The sequence below is a fragment of the Citrus sinensis genome, chromosome 8 (assembly GCF_022201045.2).
Source record: "Citrus sinensis cultivar Valencia sweet orange chromosome 8, DVS_A1.0, whole genome shotgun sequence".
Taxonomy (NCBI): Eukaryota; Viridiplantae; Streptophyta; class Magnoliopsida; order Sapindales; family Rutaceae; genus Citrus; species Citrus sinensis.
In genome coordinates, this window is record NC_068563.1 from 11677519 (window position 1) to 11695643 (window position 18125).

General features: G+C 38.5%; 2 protein-coding genes and 1 non-coding gene across 3 annotated transcripts; all 3 read left to right on the forward strand.

The window, feature by feature from the left end:
• The first annotated feature begins 474 nt into the window (after positions 1-474).
• Positions 475-1356, forward strand: LOC107178176 (uncharacterized). Its single transcript, XM_015533046.2, has one exon. The coding sequence runs from the start codon at positions 475-477 to the stop codon at positions 1354-1356; it is 882 nt and encodes a 293-aa protein (XP_015388532.2).
• Positions 1357-2165: 809 nt separating this feature from the next.
• LOC127899312 (uncharacterized) lies at positions 2166-18082 on the forward strand. The gene is made up of 3 exons (XM_052432661.1): positions 2166-3068; positions 3252-4022; positions 17012-18082. The coding sequence occupies exons 1-3, from the start codon at positions 2166-2168 to the stop codon at positions 18080-18082; spliced, it is 2745 nt and encodes a 914-aa protein (XP_052288621.1).
• LOC127899554 (small nucleolar RNA R71) lies at positions 14143-14246 on the forward strand. The gene has a single exon (XR_008051432.1). It is a non-coding gene; the product is annotated as a small nucleolar RNA R71 (small nucleolar RNA).
• Positions 18083-18125: the final 43 nt, after the last annotated feature.

Sequence of the window (18125 nt, forward strand, 5' to 3'; positions counted from 1 at the left end):
AGACTATCTAATAGCTAATCATTGATGTTGTTATGTAACACTCTCCCTTGATAGTGATTACATATTTCAAAGTTGGGATTTTCATAGCAAAATAGTGCATGAAAACCGCTTCTATAGTGGTAGTCAACAATGGTAGGCCAAAAGTAATGTTGTAAGCGCGTGGATAATCCACCACTTGGAAATTGGCCATGCATACCATTTTGTAGTGGTCTTTGCCCATTGAAATAGGCAGGGTAAAAATAATAAACAAAACTTTACTTTTCCTCTGGGCTCTATCCCTTTCCTCCGAGGAAGGAAACCCAGATAGGAATCATACAGGGATCTGTACTGGATCCGCATTTGTCACCTACAGGTTGGGTGTAAAATTTCAATCAAGAAAAAAAGGGCTCTCTTAAGGAACAGAAAGAGATAGTTTGGAGGCTTTAAATAGAGAGGAAGGGTATAAGTGATGAAGAAAAGACAGTTAGTGAGAAGATGATAAGTCCAATTATTACTACAATCAGAGCTTTAAAGAGGGAAACAATTGATGCAGAAGAGCTTATACGCAAGTGTGAAGCCATAACGCTACAATCAGAAGAAGATAATATCATCAGTTTTGGGAGGAACATGAAAGTGAGGGGGGAAAGGCTTGTAGCCCACTGTCTCGTGGGGAAAATCCTTCAAACACGTAGTGTGCCACGGGAGGGACTAAGGGCCGCAATGCAGCAAGCATGGAGAACCACCAAAGAAACGAAAGTGGAGAGTCTAGGAGACAACATATTCCTCTTCAAGTTTGCCTCAGAAAGCGAAAAGAAGAGAATTTTATTCGGGGGTCCATGGCATTTTGATAGGTCTCTAATGGTAGTAACAGAACCAATGGGGATTGGAGATGTGAAAAAGCAAGATTTCACCCACGCCCTTTTCTGGGTGCAAATACACAACATACCCATTATGTGCATGGACAAAGAAATAATCCAAGAAATTGGAGGAAGAATTGGGAAGGTGCAGGAAGTAGAAACAGATGATGCAGGGGAATGCATGGGCTCTTTTGTCCGCGTTAGAATAATGGTGAATGTCACAAGGCCATTGCCAAAAAGACTGCTATTGAAACTGGAAGATAGGGGACAGATTTCATTAAGAATAGCCTATGAAAAACTGCCGGATTTCTGCTTTTGTTGTGGATTAATAGGTCACCAGTACAGAGAATGTCTTGATTACAAAGGTCAGTCAAAAGATGATCTAACGTATGGAGCCTGGATGCGAGCTCAAACAAGGGCCGAAAGAGCAAGACATGCAAGAGACAAGGATCGCGGGAATGGAGACAAAGAGCCATCAAACACAGCACTTGGAAGCCAGGAACAACAGGAACAAATCTGAAAAAATACGGGTCGGGGCCAATCCGGATGAGAGTGGGGGTGGTTCCAAGTCAACCCAAACCAATATGGGGATTAGCTCAAATCCAATGAGAGATAGCCAGGTGGAAGAAGTAGGTGGGGGAGCATTAAATGGAGAGAGATTGAAACAGATTGACTGCAACAAGTTTGCAGCTAAAACAGAGGTGAAGCAGTTACATAGAGAAGAGAGCACTGTGGAGGGAAAACGAAAGAAAATAAGCGGGAAAACAAATTGTTGGTGGCACAAGGAATTATGGACTCAATGGGCCGAGAAGAAAATACCAAAGAAAGAGTTATAGAGGGCCAACTAGAGGGAAGTACGAGCGGAGGTAAAAAAGGGACAAAGAGTCAGTCAAAGGTCAAAGGAAAGAAATGGAAATTTCAAGCTAGAGAAAGGGCAATGACGGAAATGCAAAACATTGGGCCAGTATCTTTGAAGAGAAGTATGAGGGAACGAAGGAGCCCAAGCCCAAAAAGCAAAAAATTAAGAATGGAAAGCTCAATCATTTCGCGGGCAAACCAGACTCTTTTCTCCTCCACATTAGCAGAACTCAGAATGGAGCGGGAAGAGGAAACACAAATGGGGATGCACATTGGAGAAACGGCAGAAGAAATGATATCGGCGGAGGCTGGCGAACAGCCCCGCCGACAGCCATGAAAATCATAAGCTGGAACGTTCGGGGTTTGGGGAATCCCCGGACGCGTCTAGCTATCAAGAAAATTCTCCAGCTGCACAAACCTCAATTACTTTTTATATGTGAAACTAAAGTGAGGTCTGGGCAGATTAACGAGATGTGCAGACAGGTAGCCGTAACAAATTTTTTTGCAGTAGACAGTGAGGGGAAAAGCGGAGGCCTAGCCATGTTATGGAATGCAGACACAAATGTTCAGATTAACTCATACAACAAACACCACATAGATTTTCAAGTTAGGAGTGCTCAAGGGAAGGCTTGGAGGGGTATAGGGATATATGGGCATCCACAAGGCAGTCAAAAGAAACATACATGGACTCTTTTAAGAAGATTGGCAGGGTTGTCTACACTCCCATGGCTGTGTTTCGGAGATTTTAATGAAATCTTAAATTTAAATGAGAAAAGTGGAGGGCTCGAGAGAAATTTTGGAGCTATTTGGGAGTTTAGAGAAGCTGTAAGAGATTGTAAGTTGGCTGATTTAGGAAGTCGAGGCTATTCATTCACATGGTCCAATAGGCAATTCGGATCACAACTTATAGAAGAGAAGTTAGATAGATTTCTATGCAACCAAGAATGGAAGGCTGAATTTTATGATGATTATGCCACCAACTTAGTTCATTGGGAGTCTGACCATTGTCCAGTAATGATGGAGATTCGGGAGAGGCAAAGAAGCTTGTTGTTTGAGAAAAAAACCTTCTCTAGACTGCATTATGAAGACATGTGGAGCTCGTACGAAGCTTGCAAGAAGATAGTAAAAGAGGAATGGCTTCAATGGCATATAAGAAATGAAGAAAGTCCAGCACAAGTCTTTAAAGCAATAGCTAAAAAGTCAATGGCTCGGCTGATTTTATGGAGCAAAGAAGAGTTTGGAGAGAGGGACAAGAAGCTAAAAGTGCTGTTGGGAAAGCTTAAGAAAGCTAAGGAGAACCATGATCAACTCAATAGCGGTAGGGAAATTCGAAATTTGGAAACGCAAATTCAGAGGCACTTGATGGAAGAGGAGGTGTATTGGAAGTAGAGGTCAAGGGCTGATTGGTTAAAGGCAGGGAACAAAAACACAAAATTTTTCCATGCCAAAGCTTCGGCAAGGAGAAGGAAAAACAAAATTGAAGGAGTCGAAGATGAAGCAGGAAATTGGATGGGGGAAAAAGAAGATGTTGCAAGCAGATTTTGTGAATATTTTTAGGATTTGTTCACTACTTCGAATCCAAGCACGGATCAGATTAATGCGGCTCTCCAAGGCATGGCCCCAAGGGTGGATGCAGCAATGAACACACACTTGGAGCAACCCTTTACAGCCGAAGAAATTGAAGCAGCTCTTGATCAAATGTGTCCGACAAAAGCTCCCGGGCCTGATGGATTGCAGGCTGTCTTCTTCCAAAAGCATTGGAAAAGTGTCAGAAATGGAGTGGTTGCAACATGTCTTGACGTGCTAAATCAGCAAGGAACCATAGCTCCCCTTAACCATACATATATTGTTCTTATTCCCAAAAATGCAAAGCCTAGGAGAGTCACAGAATATAGGCCCATCAGTCTCTGCAATGTCATATATATATTGGTTGCTAAAGCCATTGCCAATAGATTGAAATCAGAGCTCCACAAAATCATATCCCCTGTGCAGAGTGCATTTGTTCCAAATAGATTAATAACTGATAATATAATTATTGGTTATGAATGCTTGCACAAAATCAGACATAGCAAGGGAAAGAAAAATAGTTCGGTGGCCTTGAAGCTAGACATACGTAAAGCTTACGATAGAGTAGAGTGGTCTTTTTTGAAGCATGTTATAGAGAGGTTAGGTTTTTCCAGCAAATGGATAAACTTGATCATGAATTGTATAACCACTCCCACTTTCTCTGTTGTTATAAATGGAGCTGCGAATGGATTAATACATCCTCAAAGGGGCCTGAGGCAAGGCTGTCCGTTGTCCCCTTACTTATTCTTGTTATGTGCAGAGGTTTTTTCAAACTTATTGATACAGGTGTTGTGCAAATTTTAATGTACTCGCAAGTGCACGAATCTATTGTAGTATAGACTAATGGTGACGAGTGTCGATCCCACGAGGAGGTGGATTTTAATTATATATAGAATTAATTTTGTAAATGGGTAGTTGGATTTATGGTGGAAATGATTTGGAATATGCTAATACTTAAATTAAAATGGCGAGAATAAATTCTAAAATTGGAATTGCAATAGAGAGAATAAATTGAAGAGAAAATCTATTATTGACGTACTTGGGTATCTGGATCCGTATCAACATGCATCATGGGCTAAATAATTCGTATTAATGCCAATTAAATCATGAGGGGGAAATCCACACCTCATGAACCACGTTCTAATCAATATGGTGCTAAGGGCTTATCGTGCCAAATAATAATAACCTTGTACTAGAGGGCCGATGAAACCAAGGCGGTACTAGACAAGATTAGTATTATTTGTCGACGAGAAGTCAAAACATCCACAAAAACTAGAGGGGAAGAGAAAATAAATTTACCAAATAAAGCCCATGACACATGTTGAGACTTCACCTTCAACCCAAGCTTGAAAGAAAATTAGCCACTCATAATTGAACTAGGGGCAAAATAGAAATTTATTAAAATACGAAGAAAATACAAGATGGAGAGAGAATTACAGAAAATGGATTCAGAGATATCAAATTAGGGGGGAGAGGCCCCCTTTTTATAGATACATGGAGTAAATCATGGCCATCGGATTAAAAACAGTTTGGACGCTCAGGATTGGGCCACGTCATCAGTCAACAGTCCACGGTTTGACCACGTGGATGAACAGTAACACGGTTTGACCCGACTTTGAACAGTAACGCGGTTTGACCCAGATGAACAGTAACGCGGTTTGGTTGAAAATAATCTTGTGTGATGCATGCACCGTATGCGAGATTTTTCGTCCACTGATATGCTGCCACGTCACCATCAACAGTATATAAGAATTTTAGTCCAACAGGATCGTGACACCTCATCAGTCAATGCCACGTCATCGGTCCGTCTATGTGAACAGTGTCGTGAACAGTAACGTATACAGTACCGTACACGTGAATAGTACCGTACATGTGAACAGTGCCATTTTTTCTTTTATGCTCCTCCTAAGGTTTTCGACCGTCCTGAGTTCAAAAGTGATGTCCGTTTTGCCATCTGATTTCTCGTTTATTGTGAAATCACTATAATGCCCCTAAAATACATAAAATACTTAATTAAAATAAAACACATGTAATTAAATCACAAGTAGGTTAAATACATAAAAGTAAGGGTTGTTAGTAAGACTTGAAATGTAAAATGACGGTTTTCTCCTTTATAAATATGCATTTTCTCTAACACTCAACACACCCCCCAACCAGCTTATTGCTAGTCCCTAGCAAATGAAGCGAAAATAAAATTCAAATTCAAAATGATTTTTTTTTTAAATTTAGAAACACTCGTGTTTATTCAATCAGATTAATGATAGCAATCAAATAAAAGTATAAGCATTATCTCCAGTCTAAAGTAACATCACACCCACATCAACCATCCACATGAATCAGCCCAGTAGACTTTGTTATAGCTACTTTCAAGAATGACATGTCAAACCCCAAAATCTCACTGGAAGTAGTGACACTCTCACAAAGAAATTAAACCCAATAAAAATAGTCACTCCAATGAATGGTAATTGAGAGAAAATAATGAAGAAGTGATATCACATGCTCTCACCAAGATGAAATAAATATGCCCTCAGCTTAAAAATAATACGATCTCAAGTCAAATAAAAACTGTTAGTCAACCCAATTTATTTATTTATTTATTTTTATATGCACCACTACATCTTTTTAGCCCATATAACTAGCTTCTACTTCAGATTATAGTTCCCTAAAATTAGGAAGGACTTTTATTAGGATGTAATGTAGGCTAGGGACATGGTTAACAAAGAAAGGAAATAAGGAAAACAAAGTGTATGTTTGAGAAAAATGCAGAGAATTTTTTTTTTCGGAAGTTACAAGGTGGATTTCACCTATTATTGTTATTTTTATTCTTTTGAAACAACAACTTTTGTTTTGTTGTTGTTCTTTTTTTTTTTTTACTTTTTTTTTTGGTATAACTTCACTGAACAACATAATTATTTACATTTTCTCAAACATAAATAGGTGATGGAACTTATAAGATATCGGGTAATACTCCAAATCGGAGTGGGTCAAGATGATAAGTTGACAAAGAAAATGTTTTTTTTTTTAAGGCTCAAAAGGGTTAACTATGGATATTTAATAAAATGGATGGCTAGAAAGGCTCAAACGGATCAAAGATGGCCTTTCCATCGTCTTTTAGGGCTCTAAATAAACTTCCATATCTACTAGTTAGATGGGCCTCCAAATGTAGCAACACACTTTTTTTTTCTTTTTTTTTATTAAGGGTTAACTCAAAAGAAATCTAGAGATCGTGTATACAATAATAAACTGTTAAGCTATATAAAGAATGGGCAAAATGATTACTCTCCAAGAAAAATTGTAGGCTCAAAAACTCACTTGGTACTTATTATGACATGTTCATTCCTTTAAGCAACTCATATATGTCTCCGACATCAACATGTAGAGTAGCAAACATAATGTAACATCACTTAAGACCAAAGATAATACAAATACTAAAATTTAAAATTAATCATGTCACCCAATGTTAAAACAAATCACACAATTTTTTTTTTAAACAACATTCTACCCCCCAACATATTCTAAACATGAAAGGAAAATATGCATGTAGAAATGTGAAAATGATGCATAAAAACTAATTAGAAAAGTTACACGTAAAATGATAGAAAACGAAAATGATTTTTTATTTTTTTTAAAGAAGATGCGTTTCTAGAGGAACTACACTCCATATTCAGCCATCTTCGACTCAAAAGTTGGAAAATGTATATTTATAGAGGAGAAATTAAAAAGAAGAAAAATAAACATAAACACATAATAAAGAAAAAGAAAATGTCTGAATTTTTTTTTAAAGTTTTTTTTTTAATTTTTTTTAAACGATGAAGATGCGTTTCTAGAGTCACTACACTCCATATTCAGCCATCTTCAACACAAAAAGTTAGCAACAGTTAGTTTCTACAACAAAAAATTAGTAAAAACTTAACCAAAATTCCACAATTGTCGACTATTCCCTCCCCCCAACCAGAACGAAACATTGTCCTCAATGTTTGAAATGAAAGAAGTAGAGTTTAGAAGACATCACCTGGGTGGTGCAACACAGAAAATAATATTTACAAGCGGAGAGTTAAATCTAATTTGTACTTCTTACTGCGGCTACTGTTACCATCATTATGTGGATGCTCCAACACAAAGGTCCAGGGGTCTGGCTCCGGTTTATAAGCTTGTAACAGATCAAGTAGCTCATTAGCAGTGTGAGCACAAATAAAGAGTTTTTTCACATTAGCGGGAATGAAATAGTTTTTTATTGCATGGTTAAGAAATGCGATAAAGCCATCATAAAAGTTATTGACATTTAACAAACCGATGGGTTTCTGGTGGATGTGCAGATGGGCCCAAGATGCTAGTGTGATAAGTGCCTCTAGTGTTGCAAGATCTCCTGGAAGGAAAATAAAAGCATCAGCATGATTAAGCATTTCAATTATTCTTTCTTGCATACCTAAGACGACTAACTCTTCTCCAGTTGATGAGTCAGACGAACTGCCCAATGGTTTTAGGACTCTTGGGATGATGCCTAACACTTGACTTCCTCTGATAAAAGTTGCTTCTGAGACCATTTTTGATAACCCTCGATTACTTCCTCCATACACCAAGTGTAATTTTCTCGCTGCTATGCTTCGACCAAGATCTATGGCTGCCTCAACGAACTCTTTATGTTTGCCATATGTAAATCCAGAAAGCACACAAATGTTCTTGAATTGTCTATTGGGAGTAGCTGCCATTGTGATACTTCGCAAAAATAATTTGTGAGTGCTTGACAAAGAAAATCACATTTAAGAGTCTTGGTGATAGTGGGTCATGGTTGTGTATGAGGTAATATGTCAGTGTCAAATAACGCGTAAAGCACATGGCTCGCAAGTCAAAAAGAAAACAGTAAAAAGGAAAAAGCAAACAGTAATAAAATTATTAAAGACAATAATGCAAACAATAAGACAATAGTGAAATAAAATAACAATAAAGTAAAAGGATATTTACAGGTAGTTGCGACTGTGGCTCACATCTTCCTCTGGTTTTACGTCCAGAAACGGCTTGAACGCCCTCTATGGGTCGATGATAGGCTTCCTATCCAGTTTTCTTATAAACTGGCAAACAGGGTCGTTTATAGTCAGATTCCCGAGACTATATCGTGCATGCTCTTTCTGGAATAATGACCATAACTGGAGAATCGCTCCTTGCACATATCCACTGGGATGCGTTTCAAGAGACAAAAGGATATCATCCAATGACTCCTTATTCAAACCATCCCTAATGAATTGAATCTTATCTTCCCTGTTATCAGACATCATTCCTAAAGAACATGGGTTTTTATTGCAACTCATTCTGGCACACTTATGACAAGCAACAGAAATTCTTCGAGCTCGTCGTTTTCTTGCATAATTTCCTTTACCACAACCAGGCATGTATGCAATAAATTTTGGAGGTAACTCACCTGCCGATCGTACTTTAGCCTCGATTAACCAACGGATGTCAGCAGGTATGTTATTCCTCATGAGTAATCGCATGCGTTCGGACCGAGCTTTATAGATCGTAAGGAGGGCATTCTGAGGAAGTGAAGGGAATCGCTTGTGAAGTTTCACTAGAATCTCGTTTCTGTCCATACCTTCGCCTCAGAATATCAGTTATTATGGGAAACTGAAGTAACCGACTTGATTGTCACGGAGTACCGTTATCCGCCACTTCACCGAGGTAACAAACTAAAGCACACAAATAGAAAAACAAATTAAAACACACAATTAAAATCGTCCTCTTATTGAATTTACCTCAAGCTCCAACTGGATGTCGTAAACACTTCTCTCAATGTCTCTGAGTTGGCTTTCTAAACCCTCAACATAGGCTACTAACTCTGGTGGTTGTAGAGCCCAAATGCGATGTGTTTTACAAAATTGAATCTGCCTTTTGAGATGAGTTTTGGCACGTTGAAGTGGTTTAAGAATGTTCAGGAGGAACGGTTTAAGTAAGGTACTCATGATTAAAAACGATAAAAGAAAACTTAATAGTTAAACAAACACACTTATGCAAAAATAATTTCAATTAGCAGAAGAATAATAAAAAGAAAGAAGAAAAAAAATCAAATTAACGAAAGGAAAAAAAAAATCAATTCAAATCTGGTGGGTTACTCAAATTTATTTCGGTGTCTTCTCCGTGTGGTTGGTATTCTAGATATGACTTTAATCTTTGACCATTAACTTTAAACGTGACACCGTTCTTTGGGTCCTTAATTTCAATTGCCCCATGTGGAAAAACAGTATGAACAATAAATGGGCCAGACCAACGAGAGCGTAACTTACCTGGGAATAGGTGCAAGCGAGAATTGAATAAAAGCACTTTCTGACCTGGAGTGAACGATTTTCTCATAATTTGCTTATCATGGAAGACTTTCATTCGTTGCTTGTAAATCTTGGCATTTTCGTATGCATCATTGCGAATTTCTTCAAGTTCTGCCAGCTGTAATCTTCTTTCTGAGCTGGCTTGCTGCATGTCAAAATTGAATTTCTTGATGGCCCAATATGCACGATGCTCGAGTTCCACAGGTAGGTGGCAAGCTTTTCCATACACTAGCCTGTAGGGTGACATCCCAATCGGGGTCTTGAAAGCCGTTCTATATGCCCATAAGGCATCATCAAGTCTTAATGACCAATCTTTTCTGTCTGGCCTCACCGTCTTTTCTAATATGTGCTTTATTTCTCGATTTGAGATCTCAACTTGGCCACTGGTTTACGGATGATACGGGGTCGCCACTTTGTGTGTGATTGAATACTTTGTCAAAAGAGCTTTGAATACTTTGTTACAAAAGTGGGCACCACCATCACTGATTATTGCTCGAGGGAATCCAAAGCGTGAAACAATGTTGCTTTTCAAAAATGCTATCACCACTTTGTGATCATTAGTTCTGCATGAAATTGCTTCTACCCATTTGGATACGTAGTCAACAGCAACCAATATGTATTGATGGCCAAAAGACGGGGGAAAGGGTCCCATGAAGTCGATACCCCATACGTCAAAAATCTCAACCACTAAAATTGGATTTAGTGGCATCATGTTCCTTCGTGTAATGCTCCCCATTCGTTGACACCTATCACATGAAGAACAGAAAGTGTAAGCGTCTCGAAATATAGATGGCCAATAGAAACCACATTGTAAAACTTTAGTCGCTGTTTTCTTAGCACTGAAATGGCCTCCACAAGCTTGTTCATGGCAGAATGAAAGGATATTTTGAATTTCACTTTCTGGGACACATCATCTAACAATTTGGTCTGCACAATACTTGAACAAATACGGGTCATCCCAAAAGAAATTCTTTATTTCTGCAAAGAATTTAGCCTTGTCTTGCTTGGTCCAATGCTTTGGAAGTTTACCTGTAACAAGATAATTAACTATATCAGCATACCAAGGCAATACTTCCACATTCATTAATTGTTCATCTGGAAATGACTCATTCAATGGTAATGATTCTGTAATTGTGTCAAAATGGAGACAAGAGAGGTGGTCCGCCACAACATTCTCTGTGCCTTTCTTATCTTTGAATTCCAAGTCAAACTCCTGCAAAAGTAACACCCAACGAATTAGTCTGGCTTTTGCATCTTTCTTTGTGAGAAGATATTTAAGAGCAGCATGATCCGTGAATATAATTATTTTACAACCAATGAGATATGATCAAAATTTTTCCAATGCAAACACTACTGCTAGCATTTCTTTTTCAGTAGTTGAATAGTTCAACTGTGCATCATTTAATGTCATACTAGCATAGTAAATAACGTGGGGAATTCGATCAACTCTTTGTCCTAATACTGCTCCTACTGCATAATCAGATGCATCACACATTAGCTCAAATGGTAAGCTCCAGTTTGGGGCCTGAATGATGGGTGATGATGTCAACAACTATTTTAATTTTTCAAACGCCATAAGACATGAATCATTAAAGATAAAAGGTACATCCTTAGTAAGTAAATTGCATAAGGGTCTAGAAACTTTGCTAAAATCTTTAATGAAACGTCTATAGAAACCAGCATGCCCAAGGAAAGATCTTACTTCTCTGACTGTTTTGGGTGGAGGAAGATTAGAAATGAGATCCACCTTGGCTTTGTCAACCTCAATACCTTTGCTCGAAATGATGTGACCGAGAACAATACCTTGTTTTACCATAAAATGGCATTTCTCCCAATTTAAGACCAAGTTCTTCTCGATACATCTCTGCAGAACTAGTGTTAGATGATGTAAACATTGATCAAACGAGTCACCAAAGACAGAAAAATCATCCATAAAGACTTCAAGGAATCGTTCAACCATATCAGAAAAAATGCTCAACATGCATCGTTGAAATGTGGCAGGTGCATTGCATAATCCAAATGGCATTCTCCTATATGCAAATGTGCCAAAAGGGCAAGTGAAAGTAGTTTTCTCCTGATCTTTTGGTGCTATGGGAATCTGATTATATCCTGAGTAGCCATCTAGAAAGCAATAAAATTCATGACCTGCTAATCTATCAAGCATTTGATCGATAAATGGTAAAGGAAAATGGTCTTTACGTGTGACAGAATTCAACTTTCTATAATCAATGCAAACACGCCATCATGTAGTTACTCTAGTGGGTATCAATTCATTATCAGCATTCGTAACTACTGTGACTCCTGACTTTTTGGGGACGACTTGTACAGGACTGACCCATGAACTATCAGAAATTGGGTAAATGATACCTGCATCTAATAGCTTAAGGACTTCTGTTCTAACAACTTCTTTCATATTAGGATTTAACCGACGTTGCATTTCCCTAGTAGATTTAGCATTTTCATCAAGGTGAATGTAATGCATGCAGTCTACTGGGTTTATACCTTTTATGTCTGCTATGGTCCATCCTAATGCTCCTTTGTGCTCTTTTAAAACATCCAACAACTTACCTTTTTGTTCGTCATTTAGGGATGATGAGATGATTACCGGTAGAGTACTTTCTTCTCCCAAAAATGCATATTCCAGAGTGTTGGGTAATGGTTTGAGTTCGAGTTTCGGTGGTGATTCTGATGATGGGATGAGTTTCTTCTCTGATGGTGCTAGTTGCTCAACTCTTGACTTCCATTTATTAGTGTCCATAGATGGTGCTGAGTCAAGCAGGGCATTGACCTCATCGACCGATCTGTCAATATCAAAATCAAAACCAAAGTGAGTTAAACATGTCTGTAAAGGATCATCACTAAGGTTTGAAATAAAAATGTCATCAATTAATGCTTCTATTAAATCCACATCAACAATTTCATCATCTGCATTGTGAGGTTGTTTGGCAATGTTGAAAATGTTTAGCTCCATAGTCATGTTGCCGAAGGACAACTGCATATTTCCAGTCCTGCATTGAATGTGAGCATCCGCAGTTGCCAAGAATGGTCGGCCTTGTATAATGGGGATGTGCTTCCTTGAATCCTGTATTGGTTGAGTGTCAATTACAATGAAATCAACAGGAAAATAAAACTTGTCTACCTGGATAAGCACGTCCTCCACAATACCACGAGGTATTTTCGTGGACCGATCTGCAAGCTGTAACACCACTGGAGTTGGGTGTAATTCTCCCAGTCCAAGTTTCACAAATACTGAATAAGGCAACAAATTTACACTAGCTCCTAAATCCAACAAAGCATTCTCAATTGTGTGGTTCCCTATACTACATGAGATAGTGGGGGAGCCTGGGTCTTTGCATTTTAAAGGAATTTTATGTTGGAGTATAGAACTAACGTTTTCTGTTAAAAATGTCTTCTTTTGAACATGCATATTTCTCTTTTTAGTACAAAGGTCTTTAAGAAACTTGGCATAAGATGGAACTTGTTTAATAGCATCAAGCAAAGGGATGTTAACACTTACCTGTTTGAAGATTTCAAGAATCTCACCTGTGGATTTTCCCTTCTTGCCTTTCGCTAACCTCTGAGGAAATGGAGCTTTCGGAACGTATTCTCGTGGGTTGGTTTCTTCTTTCTCCTCCGGTGATGATTCCTCAACATTCACAGGTACAATTTGATTTTCTTTTGTCACCGGCATCTCCACTTTGTTGTCGACTTCTTTTCCTTTTCGCAAGGTCATTACTGCTTTGACTTCTCCATGCTGCTGTGGTGAACTGGTACTTGCTTCATGCACTCCTTTAGGGTTAGGCACTGGTTGACTTGGAAACTTACCTTTCTCAACGGTCATTGCCAAGGTCTGAACTGAAGAAGCAAGTTGTCCCACCATCTTCTCGAGGCTTGAAACTGATTGAGCTTGTGAGTTGAAGCCTGCTCTCAACTCATTTCGTAGTCCATCAATGGTGCGGTTCTGTTGCTCAATCGTGGAGTGAGTAAGATTCTTAAGATTCTGGAATGAATCCTCCCACGGTCTGGGCTGAGAGTAATTCTGGTTCTGATTGTATGGTCTAAATGGTGGCTGAGAGGCTTGAGGATTTTGTGGAATTGGTGGAGCTGGAGCTGCTGGTCCATTCTGTTGGAATCCTTGAGACCATAAAAAATTGGGGTGGTCTCTCCATCCAGGGTTATATGTGTTGGAGTATGGGTTGTAATTCGATGGTTTTCTCATTACACCTATGGCATTGGCTTGATCTGAGTATGAGTCATGGTCATGTGGCTCTGTTGATTTAGCAGTCGATAATGATGCTATTTGTCGAGAGAGACCTTCAATTATCGCTTTGACTTCTTTAATTTCTGAACTTGATTCGCCAATGTGAACCTCATTTACTCCCTTAATTCTTCTAGTATTCCTGAGTGATCGACTCCGTTGTTGGGAATTATCCGCTTGTCGCTGGAAGAATTCCCAAATCTCTGATGCACTTTTTGACATTAGCTCTCCTCCACTTGTTGCCATTAGCCATTCTTGCACATTCGGCAATAATCCCTCCAAAAAGTATTGACATTGGTGCCATTTCTCGTACCCATGATGTGGACACTTCAAGAGTAGCCCATTGAATCGCTCCCATGTTTCGAAAAATTGCTCGTCCTCTCTCTGGGTAAACTCCGAGATTTCCCTGCGAATAGCATTGGTTTTATGCACTGGGAAATATTTATTCAAAAATTTAGTTACAATTGTTCCCATGATGAAATGCTATTGGCAGGCAATGTATTAAGCCATGAACGAGCTCTATCCTTTAAAGAAAATGGGAATAGTCTAAGTTTAACATCATCATCTGAAAAATTCTCATATTTGAATGTTTGACAAATGGCATGAAAATCATTCAAATGATTATATGGATCCTCATTTTCTAGGCCATAAAATGTAGGGAGACAATTTAACACACTAGGTTTTAATTCAAAACTCCTAGCAGCTACATTTGGGTATCTTATGCATGACGTGCTCAAATTAGCTAAGGGACTGAAATAATCTTTAAATGGCCTCTCCTGTGGTTGCAAATCCATTTTATTTTTTACTTGTTTGTGTGTGCGAAGTGTTTTTTCTAATTCAAAGTCTATAGGTTCAAGATTAGGAAATAATGACCTACGACCATGCATGCAAAACAAATAAAATAAAAATAAAGATGAGAACAAAACAAATAAAAATAAAGAAGAGAGAGAAATTACGATACTAACCTTATTGCGCTGTTACAACCTTTCTATAAAAACGCACTTAAACAAATACGTGAAATAAATTAACTAAAAGTAAATTAATAAAAAAAAATTACAAAGAAAAAATAAATTGAAAATTAAATTACAGAATTTTAAAGAAGAGAAAAATAAAATAAAATTCTTAACTCAAAATGTAAATTCACTCTTTTTTTTCTTTAATAAAAAAAATAAAATACAAGAAAACAATTTAAAAGAAATTATTCACAAAAATTAATTCTATGAATTAAAATTACTTACCTCCCCGGCAACGGCGCCAAAAACTTGTTGTGCAAATTTTAATGTACTCGCAAGCGCACGAATCTATTGTAGTATAGACTAATGGTGACGAGTGTCGATCCCACGAGGAGGTGGATTTTAATTATATATAGAATTAATTTTGTAAATGGGTAGTTGGATTTATGGTGGAAATGATTTGGAATATGCTAATACTTAAATTAAAATGGCGAGAATAAATTCTAAAATTGGAATTGCAATAGAGAGAATAAATTGAAGAGAAAATCTATTAAATTGACGTACTTGGGTATTTGGATCCGTATCAACATGCATCATGAGCTAAATAATCCGTATTAATGCCAATTAAATCATGAGGGGGAAATCCACACCTCATGAACCACGCTCTAATCAATATGGTGCTAAGGGCTTATCGTGCCAAATAATAATAACCTTGTACTAGAGGGCCAATGAAACCAAGGCGGTACTAGACAAGATTAGTATTATTTGTCGACGAGAAGTCAAAACATCCACAAAAACTAGAGGGGAAGAGAAAATAAATTTACCAAATAAAGCCCATGACACATGTTGAGACTTCACCTTCAACCCAAGCTTGAAAGAAAATTAGCCACTCATAATTGAACTAGGGGCAAAATAGAAATTTATTAAAATACGAAGAAAATACAAGATGGAGAGAGAATTACAGAAAATGGATCCCAAAAATGGATTCAGAGATATCAAATTAGGGGGGAGAGGCCCCCTTTTCATAGATACATGGAGTAAATCATGGCCATCGGATTAAAAACAGTTTGGACGCTCAGGATTGCGCCACGTCATCAGTCAACAGTCCACGGTTTGACCACGCGGATGAACAGTAACACGGTTTGACCCGACTTTGAACAGTAACGCGGTTTGACCCGACTTTGAACAGTAATGCGGTTTGACCCGGATGAATAGTAACGCGGTTTGGTTGAAAATAATCTTGTGTGATGCATGCACCGTATGCGAGATTTTTCGTCCACTGATATGCTGCCACGTCACCATCAACAGTATATAAGAATTTTAGTCCAACAGGATCGTGACACCTCATCAGTCAATGCCACGTCATCGGTCCGTCTATGTGAACAGTGTCGTGAACAGTAACGTATACAGTACCGTACACGTGAATAGTACCGTACATGTGAACAGTGCCATTTTTCCTTTTATGCTCCTCCTAAGGTTTTCGACCGTCCTGAGTTTAAAAGTGATGTCCGTTTTGCCATCTGATTTCTCGTTTATTGTGAAATGACTATAATGCCCTTAAAATACATAAAATACTTAATTAAAATAAAACACATGTAATTAAATACAAGTAGGTTAAATACATAAAAGTAAGGGTTGTTAGTAAGACTTGAAATGTAAAATGACGGTTTTCTCCTTTATAAATATGCATTTTCTAACACTCAACAACAGGCAGAGAGACACAACCTAATCCATGGCTTGAGATTTGCAAAAAATGTCACAATCTCCCATCTTTTGTTCGCGGATGACAACTTAGTTTTCACAAAGGCAGCCGTTGAAGACTGTATGCACTTGAAGAAGGTTTTTGATTGCTATGCAATGGCTTATGGATAGATCTTTAATTACGAGAAATCATCTATGTTCTTCAGCGGCAAAATTCCAGAAGAGCAGAGGGAAACCATTAAAAATATCTTCAAGCTCAATGTGGTATCGAGACATGAAAAGTATTTGGGCTTACCTTCAATGGTGGGAAAAAAGAGAACAAGTTTCTTCAATGACGTGAAACTTAAAGTGCTCAGTAAAATCTCCAATTGGCAACACAAGCTCTTTTCGAGTGGGGGAAAGGAAATTCTCATCAAGGCTGTAGCTCAAGCAGTACCAGCTTACGCCATGAGCGTGTTCAAAATACCTCTAGGATTGTGCAATGACATCCAAAGAGCAATGGCCTGATTTTGGTGGGGATCCAAGGAAGACAAGAAGGGAATTCATTGGGGAAAATGGGAGAAATTGAGCTATGCCAAAATCAGAGGGGGGTTGGGCTTCAGGGATGTTTCATGCTTTAATCAAGCTCTTTTAGCAAAACAAGGCTGGAGATTACTGCAAAATCCAGAGTCCTTGGTGGCTAAGGTGATAAAAGCTAGATACTACAAGAACACAGACTTTTTAAATGCTAAAGTAGGCTCAAGTCCATCGTTTATTTGGAGGAGCATTTTATGGGGGAGACAGGTGCTGCAAAAGGGTACGAGGTGGAGGATAGGAAATGGAGAGAAAATACAAATTCAAGCGAGCAACTGGATACCTAGGCCAACAACTTTTAAGCTAATTGTTGAACCCTCTCTGCCTACAGGAGCTAAAGTTTCAGAACTCATCCTCCCAAATCAGCAGTGGAACGAAAGTATGATCAACCAAAGCTTTGCAAGGATGGATGCTGACATTATTAAGAGTATTCTTTTACCGAGAACCCCCCAAGAAGATGAGATAATCTGGCACTATGATAGGAAAGGCTTGTACTCAGTAAAAAGTGGTTATCAATTAGCGCTCAAGATTAAGTTTCCCGAACCACCAACAAGTTCTGCAGGAGCTTCTCAGGAGTGGCAGAACCTATGGAAACTGAACTTGCCAGGAAAAATTAAAATTTTTGTGTGGAAAGCAGCCAAAACTTTCCTTCCAACAGCCGAAAACCTTTGGAGGAGGAAAATACTACAGGAACCAATCTGTACAATCTGCAAAGAGGGAAGAGAAGACGTATTCCATGCTCTTATGGAATGCAAATTGGCTAGGAAAATATGGAGATGCACTGATATGGAGGCTACAGTACAGTCAATAAGGAGGGATGATATGCTGAGTACTATGCACAGTCTAATGAGGAAGGGGGCCAAGTTTGAGATTGATTATGTTGCATCTATCTGGCGGGCGACCTGGCATGCAAGGAACAAATTGCTCTTTGAGGGGAAAAAGCCAGATCCAAGGGAGACAGTGGCTAAGGCCAAAGCAATTGTGGTCGCGTATCAGTCAATGCAATTTAAAAGAGCAAGATAGTCCAAGAAGCATAAAGGAAAAGGAGGCGCAAAGATGGAATCCA